At 45.8% G+C, this 7,883-nt stretch overlaps 2 protein-coding genes across 15 annotated transcripts in view; one reads left to right on the top strand and one right to left on the bottom strand.

The window, feature by feature from the left end:
- The first annotated feature begins 2,482 nt into the window (after positions 1–2,482).
- BIRC5 (baculoviral IAP repeat containing 5) lies at positions 2,483–4,202 on the top strand. Its single transcript, XM_026104220.2, has 4 exons — positions 2,483–2,666; positions 2,751–2,860; positions 3,179–3,296; positions 3,530–4,202. The coding sequence occupies exons 1-4, from the start codon at positions 2,544–2,546 to the stop codon at positions 3,611–3,613; spliced, it is 435 nt and encodes a 144-aa protein (XP_025960005.2). The 5' UTR covers positions 2,483–2,543; the 3' UTR covers positions 3,614–4,202.
- Positions 4,197–7,883, bottom strand: part of DZANK1 (double zinc ribbon and ankyrin repeat domains 1) — a 27,296-nt gene continuing 23,609 nt past the window's right edge. For 8 of the 14 annotated variants that reach the window (XM_064509794.1, XM_064509789.1, XM_064509798.1 and 5 more), the window contains 3 exons: positions 7,535–7,626; positions 6,207–6,287; positions 4,197–4,632 (listed from right to left, as the gene is read on the bottom strand). In XM_064509794.1, the coding sequence (XP_064365864.1) occupies positions 4,594–4,632; positions 6,207–6,287; positions 7,535–7,626 (212 nt within the window). In that variant the 3' untranslated portion in view covers positions 4,197–4,593. Of the gene's footprint in view, positions 5,145–6,206; positions 6,288–6,771; positions 7,627–7,883 lie in introns of those variants that run through there. The other 6 variants (XM_064509800.1, XM_064509802.1, XM_064509795.1 and 3 more) reach the window with 5 other exon arrangements.

The following is a 7,883-nucleotide window of genomic DNA, read 5'->3' as shown; positions in this document are numbered from 1 at the left end:
ATGTCTGCCCATATTTATGCAGAGATGGCTTGTTTTCTTGCTAATCGGAACATGTTTCTGGGAAAATCAGCCAGTTAACTGCTATACCTATCATCTTCCACATCCCCAGGACTGTAGGCTTCAGTTTTGATCTCTTGGTGTTGCTTTTGTGTGCTCTGAAAAACTCTGCACCCTGTTTCTTTGTGCTGCCTCTGAAAATTTGGCATGGCTTTGAATTGCTTACACTGAGATCCCTCCCTGTTGAACCTAATCACTTTGGTGAGAGCAGGATGCAAGGATGGTTTGCTCTAGGATCACTTCCTGATGGTCTGGGCAAAGAAGAAGGGCTATGACCCAAGAACACCTTGGAGCAAAGGACTCCTCCCAAGTCAGATCTGAAGGACACTGATGAAGCCTGTATTATCTGTTCAGAAGGCAGGTGGCTGTGCATTATTTCCACTTGACACCTCAGGTTAACCTAATGTCTTTAAGGGAGAGTTTCTTTTACATTGCTGGCTCTACAAGTGAACATAGTGCACAGAGGCACCATTTGGAGGGCAGAGATTCACTCCTCTGCTTTCAGCAAGAGAGTTGTCTGAGGACAGTAGTTTGAGTCCAGCCTCTTAGCAGGCACTATATGAAATCAGGTGTGTGGCCTGATTTGAGCCAGCAGCCCTGGGTAGATACACCAGGGCTTCCAGGGAGCTGTACCTGGCCTTGCTAGGTCATCACCAGGATTAGGGAGCCTTTGAAGTAGCTATGAACCAGCCGCTCAGAAACGGCTGCCTTGTTCCAGCTCTCAGTTGGGGCTGCACAGGGACGACTTTCAACCTCCTTTCACAAGACCACCCCCTCCCCAAACTGCTGAGTAACGAGAAGTCCAAACAGCTCATAGCAGCTCAAGGTCACTGCTTAAATGGTCACACACATGGCTTTCCCTGCCTTTTGTTGCCTTTCTGTGCAACAGCTGAAGCTTTTCCAGGGTATGAAGTGAAACGACGTAAACGACGTGCTTTTAGCCCTCCACTTCCCATCTCTTCATGCCTCAGAGACCACCATGAGGAACTATCTTAGCTGTGATTAGAAAGCCAGCATCCACCCTGATTAATAATGCAACACCCCATAATTTGGATTACTCCACACTTCCCTGAGCTGTGGTACGTCTGCAGTTGCCAAATGCAGCCCGGTTCAGCAGAACAAACTTTTCTTGGAAAATAAAGATGGAATTTCCCCTTTCCTAACAGGGCAGCAAAACCCAAACCTTTTTAATTACTTGTGTGTGCTTTGATACTTCACAACCAGGAAGCCGCCTATTGTGGTCAGCTTATCCAGCCTGTAGATCTACATTAGCTGAGCTGGTTAAATACTGGGATCATTCTGCAAATACTCAATAATTTGGTAAAAGTAATACTTCACAGTTTACTTGTAAGATAATTTTTTGGTGTCATTTAAGAAGAAAAAAAAAGGCCAACCTGACAAACTCATCTTCCTTCCCCTTGGATTTGTGCTGGAGGGAGTGGCTAGTATTTAAAAAAGCAGCTTTTTCCTTCTGGCTCATGTCATACCTCAGACTTCTCAGAAATTACAGGGCTGCTCCAATCCTTCCCTTGCTGGCATTGTTTCAAAGTGCCAAGTCCTGGCCATGGTCATGTGGCTTCCGACCAGCGTGCCACATGACCGTAGGGCTTGGTCCCTTCCCTGGCAAGTGGGGAAGCGGAGCTAAGATGCTGAGAGCACGGCTCACACATCAGCTCAGGGGCTACAGGAGGGGCAAGGCTCAAAGAGAGGTTTGCATGGATGTTTTGCCTCATCAGGGTACGAGCACGCACAGCTCAGGGCTCCAATTCGGGAGCCGCTGCTTGGTTTGGGAGCCGCTGCTTGGTTTGGCATGGCCGCTGCTTGGTTTGGCATGGCCAACGCAGCCCGGCCTTGTTGCTCTGGTGGCGGGTCCTGCCCTCCACCAGCCGCATTTCACCGCTTGGGAGTCACGCCAGCCCACTCAGATTCCTGTCAATGAATTTGTCTCCTTCAGCTGACTGCAGAGGAAAGTCAGGGCGTCCAGCTCTTGTGGCAGCTGCTTTGTGTGAATGTTTCCCTACGGGGCTCGCGCTCAACTAGGTATGTGTTTTTAGGAGAATTCTTTCAGTTCCCGTGGAGTAAAATATGAAGATGCTCAGGCAGTGCTCCCCGAGTAAGCCAGGTCCTGGCTTGGGCCGTATTTTCAGTAGTTCGTTAACTGGCCTGAAGGTAAATGCAGTGGGCACCAAGAGCTGCAGAGAGGTGGCTCACGGGCAAGCAAACACCTTCAGCTTTCCTAACACCTTCACCGCAGTGCACGCCTTCACACCAGCTCTGGATGGTCCTTCTGCCGAGGCGGCACCGCTCCGCGCGGGGTGAGCGGAACCGCGAGCAGTGCGCGGCGCTGCCGAACGCCCCCGCGATGGCCGCTGCGCAGCTGCTGGCGGCGGCCCACGGCGACTACAGCTCCCGGCGTGCCGCGCGCGCCTGCCCGCCCGCCCTCCCGTGCTGCCCCGCGCGCCGGCGCTGCTGCAACCGTTGGGACCATGGCGGCCGGCGGTGAGGTGTTGGCGTTGCCTGCGGAATGGCGGCTCTACCTCGTCCCGGCCCGCGCCGCCACCTTCCGTAACTGGCCTTTCACCGAGGGCTGCGCCTGCACGCCGGAGAGGGTGAGCCTGGCGGCTCGGACCGGCGGGAGGGGCCCCAAACCCGGGCGCCGCTGACGGCCCCTCCCGCCCCGCCTCTGCCCCCAGATGGCGTCGGCGGGGTTCGTGCACTGCCCCAGCGAGAACTGCCCGGACGTGGCCCAGTGCTTCTTCTGCTTCAAGGAGCTGGAAGGCTGGGAGCCCGACGACGACCCCTTGTGAGTAGCGGGGGCTTCCCTTCTGCCTCCCTTCTTGTACAGGCGGGGAGCCTGCCCCTTAGTCGGCGGTGGGGTGAGAGGGTCCCCTCGGCTGGTAAGGCCGGGGGCAGCCTGGGGTACAGCACTGCTTTGGCTGCCAGCTCTGGCCCAGTGCGTGTTCAGCAAAGAGCTATGGCTCTGTTGGCTGTGAGTAAACTGTGGCTGGGCAATAGCGGTTCGGGTGGACCCATTCATGGCTCCTGGAGTGCTTGGCAGGAAAGTACAGTTGTGTGTGTGTGTTTTTATCAGCTTGACTGTTTTGTTTTTTCCTCCTCTTAGGGAGGAACACAGAAAACACTCTGCTGGCTGTGCTTTTCTCTCCCTCCAGAAGGATCCGGCTAACCTGACGTTGCAGGAGTTCCTGAAGCTGGACAAAGAACGAACGAAAAATGCAATTGTATGTAGACATCAGCACTGTAATGTTTCCTAAATGTTCAGAGTTTGAAAAAGCTATTTCAGTTCCTAGGCCTGGGGTTGCTTAGCTGGCCACTTGAGTCCTTATTGTTGTTCTGACAAATTGGTTTGCTTCCTCTGTCTCATGTTGGGTCAGATGGTACGCCTTTTCCTGGTTTTAAGCCTTTGTCTTATAGACAATAATTTAGTAATAATTTTTATTTTTATTCTTTGCAGAAAAAACAAATTTCTCAGAAGGTGGCTGAGGTTGAAGATGCAGCCAAGTGCATGCGTCGTGAAATAGAGAATCTTGCCTCCTAGGCAATTGTAGCCTCTCACTTGCCTGTGGTATCTGTCTTGTATATATGCCCTGACATTGCCCCTTTGACTCAGTCATTGTCTTTCCTGAGAACACTTCCATGCTGGCCATATCTGTCAGGAGCAGAACAGCTCTGAATTCTCCTTCAGTCACCTGATTCTGTCAAGGAAGTATGTTGTGTTTGATGCTCTGCATGAATAATCTTTTTCAGCAGGGATTCTTCTCTTCTTCCTGTTGGTTTAATTAAGGGTTACTACTTGTTTTTGTTGTTGTTCTTACTTTTCTTACACCTAGCTGTTACTATTTGGGGGATGCTTGTAGCCCCAGTGTAAAAACTGTTTCCTGCAAAGGTTGATAGTCACTTCCATTCTTCTGTTGAATATATCAGTGCTTACTGATACCTTTGGAAATAAACAGGGGAAGGGGGGGGGGGGGTTTCAAGACTCCTTCAGGGATTTAGGAACATGGCTAATAACTTTTAAAAGTTCATACCAAATCTTAGTTTGCCTGTTATATGTATACTTCTGTCTGTAGTTGTCTGCTGCCTCATGTTGATGTGTTTATAAATAAAAGTGGAAGCCAAAACAGTGACTCAATTTTTACTCAGTTTTCTGAAGGTAAAGAATCTGACCTTTAACACAACAAGCTGCATTGAATGCTGTTTTAACTTGAAAATGGAAAATAAGCTAATCGGAGTGCAGCTTACAATGCTATTGGCTCAGATGTCAAACTGTCCTAAGTAATGTTCATCAGGTTCTCCTAAAATGTCTTTGTGCCTTGGAGGAGTTTGTTGGTCCTTCTCCTTGCACAAGTATGGAAAAACTCCTTCGGAAAGGAAAAGAAATCTTGCTGAATGGAGCACAGATGGTGAAGAATTGAGCTGGGAAAGGATGGGAGAATCTTTCACAAAGTAGTTGTCTGTCATGGGGCCAGGGTTGATTGTACAATCCAGTGAAGTCTGAAGACAACTGGACAGATGAGTTTAAATTCTCCCAAACTCAAAAGAGCCTCCAGCTTGATCCTGGGGAAGAAGCAGTTGCAATCAAACACTGGCAAGAATAATGTTACTGGGTTTTGTTTTTGTCCAATGTTTCCTGTCCAAGCTTATTTGCAAACAGTGAAATAACTTCATTATTTCCAGCTGTAACAGCCAAATCATATGCTGATTGTCCTTTTGCATTCTTTTTTTTATGCTTGCATTGCAGCTGTAAATAACGAACAGATTCTTTTTAGCTGCTTAAGTTCATTCTAAGTTAATGGAATTAGTAAAGTGGCTTCTAGGTAAATGCTGATGTGGAGTCACTTCAGAATTTCTGGAAGTCTCTTTCTGCAAGGACAGAACGCTGAGATGAGTGTTCAGCTGCTTGCAGGCTATGCTCCTTCAGTATTCCTGATTAGATCTGTGCAGGTGGACTGCAGGTGGCTTTCAGCTGAGCTAGATGTCCCAGCTGCAGTACATACTGTAATAGGACTTCAATGTGCTCCTCACCCTCTAATCCAAGCAAAACTGCCTCATGGAGAGTAGTGTTGTGCCTGCATAGGAGGAATCAACAGTATATTTACTACATAAAGAAATGGTCCTGATATGGTCTACCAAATTAAACTAAGGAAAAGGAATATTTAGATATAGGGCAAGGACCTCCAGTAACTTTTTTTGGTAGGCTTTAGTGTGATTTATCATATGTAAGTTGAATTTGATGGGGGGAGGAATTGGATGGAACAGCAGGCTTTTTAACTGAAATGATAAGAAATTTTCAAAGCTGTCAGCTGAAAGAACTGTGAATACTATTACCTTTGTTCAAGTGCAGATTTTTTTTAATCAGTTTTGAAAGTCTATCTCTTAGGCTACAGATTTGGGGAGGGGCATGGGGGGGTTAATCCTCTCCAAAATTGGAGCACGAGTTCCTTTTGGTATACCTTTTGAAAAGACCGGAGGCAGAGATTCCTTGCTCACTTACAGTCCTGACTGCTGGTTGACATTAGCACCTTTCTGCACAAGAACGGAGATTGCGTCAGTGCACCTGTTACAGACAGCTGCTGTTAGAACAGGTTGGTCCTCGGTGGTGGCACAGTTTGGGTCAGCTCCGTAGAACACACAAGAGAAGGAAGGTGAGCTCTTAAAAGCTATGAAGATTCTGTGGCTTCCACCTTGCTTTAATATAATGCCAATTTGAGTTAGCAAATGGTCTTCATGCCCAATACAGAAAAATGTTCAAACTGGGGTATTGATTCTAGATGTTTCTTCTGAAAAAGCTGATGTTTCTTCCTAGCTCAAAGCTAGAGTAAATGTGTAACAAGAGTAATGAAACTAGATCCCACTGTCAGGACGTACCTTACTACATGGCAAAAAAGTAGAGGTTATGCTTTCCTTTCCTATACAGATTACTTGAGGCTAAATTGTAAAATTTGTATATTTTTCTTTCTACTTGGCATTGTCACGCCAATGGGAGACTGCCTTAAGCACTTTAAACTTGATGACAGTCAATTGTATTGCAAGGATGTTGCATCCTAAACGTGAAGTTGAAGTCACATGCCACATAATATTCATGCAGTAAACAGAGCTAGAGAGTGAAATTAAAGCTAGCAATAACTTACTTCATTGAGCAATTGTTCTACCACAGCAATTCTTCCTTCCGCATTTGGACCCATTTCTCCCAGTAGCTGTCTGGACTCTGGCTGTGGAAACAGAAATTAATCAGTAACATTTTACATGGTGAAAATATGAATAGGTGGACCATATTTTGCTTTTGAGTAAAGGTAGAAAATGCACACAGTGGCATCGATGTAGCCAAGGGAAGGATGCAGTGTACCTGGGTAACTGAACCTCAGTACTACTACGCCATGATACCTGTGAAAATTTCTTTCCATACCTGAGGAAATGTTGGGTGACACAGGCTAATGTCTTACTACTGAAGTCTTGATTCTGCAGAGGCTTCTAATCTAAGTGATTAGCTTTAGATCAATACACTTATCCAGGGTTGTACAGTGATCAACTCACCACAATAAAATTAAGCATGGGCATAAGTTCTTTGCTGTACAAGGAAAGTCTGAAACCTCCAGAACTTGTAGAAGTCTTTTATTTCGAAAATGAATATTTCTTTTTAGTAGTAGTTACTTAAATGTATATAACCCCCCCCCCCCCCGCTTTTCCTTTTCTTCCCACCTTTCTTTCTGTCTCTTTCCTCTGCCCTCCCACAAGCCCAATCACATGACCTATTGCATTTTTATCCTGGGACTCAAGTATCAAAGCTCTTTTACTCTCTTGCACCCATGGAGTTGACCAAGTGATCCAAGCTTAGATTACTGCACATTTCCCTTGAAAATTTTCCATGCCGTTATTGACAATCCTTTTAGTAGGCTGTGCTTTCACAGTATTTGGTCTCTAGTGGAAATAAAGCCTTGCTCCTTGTATTAAGGTAACCTTCAGGTGTGCTGACATCTCAGCTGGATGGGAAAACTGAGCTGACTTAAAAACTTGTTGTGGTTACATTAGATCAGCTTCCCCTGTCTAGTTCACACTGTGAGTGTGCAAACTGATTCTAGCACAGCCAAGGGCATGTCCTGTGCAGTCAGAACCAGACGGTAAGGGGCAAGAGAAGATGGTGTTGCTTCTGACAAAAGCCTATAACAAAATCAGTCTGCAATGGTCTTTATGCCTAATACTGTATCACTAAAAGCAGAATGGGTCCAAAATGAGAGCAACAATCTACTTAACCTCATAGAGAGTAGGAACAAAGTTGGCTAGTTCCAGTTCTGTAATAAATGTCAGCCACCAATTTTTTCAGGTTTTATATGAAGTTGGACTTAGGTCTCCCTTTTCCCCACAGTCAGTGTTAAAAGCATTTTTTTTACTCTTGAATGTCTTCCTTTATGTTAGTGCAGCTCTGTTGCTAAGTTTTCCTGTACTGCCAGAAGATACATACAGGGAGCTTATCTTCTTTTTCTGTAAGTTTTCTTGATTTTGTTTGCTTTATTTTGCCTCTTGAATGTGAAAGATTATGATACTCTTTGCCTGCTAGAAAGGGAAAGCAGTGTTAATTCAAAGCAATGCCAGTATCCTAACAAGAACTTAGGGGTAGAGATCTGGAAATAATTTATCCAAAAAAAGAATCTTTTATTTTGGGTTGAAATGAAAGCAATATTCATCATTTTTTCTACAAGAGAGAAAGTGGTGAAATGTTTGTTGCAGACCAGACTGGTTTTAACAAAGGTTTACATTCAGGCAGACTTCAAAACCTGCTATTTTGAAATGAAGATTCAATGAAGTGTGGA

Source organism: Dromaius novaehollandiae, chromosome 3 (assembly GCF_036370855.1).
Source record: "Dromaius novaehollandiae isolate bDroNov1 chromosome 3, bDroNov1.hap1, whole genome shotgun sequence".
Classification (NCBI taxonomy): Eukaryota; Metazoa; Chordata; class Aves; order Casuariiformes; family Dromaiidae; genus Dromaius; species Dromaius novaehollandiae.
Note: the sequence above shows the minus strand (reverse complement) of the source record. Positions and strands in the feature narration are given on the sequence as shown.

What these genes read in the sequence shown, in the direction of transcription:
- BIRC5 (XM_026104220.2), top strand. Translation starts at nt 2,544, where the DNA reads ATGGCGGCCGGCGGTGAGGTGTTGGCGTTGCCTGCGGAATGGCGGCTC. An exon ending in GAGCCCGACGACGACCCCTT is followed by an intron (nt 2,861 to 3,178) that starts GTGAGTAGCGGG and finishes TCCTCCTCTTAG; the next exon opens with GGAGGAACACAGAAAACACT. An exon ending in AACGAACGAAAAATGCAATT is followed by an intron (nt 3,297 to 3,529) that starts GTATGTAGACAT and finishes TATTCTTTGCAG; the next exon opens with AAAAAACAAATTTCTCAGAA.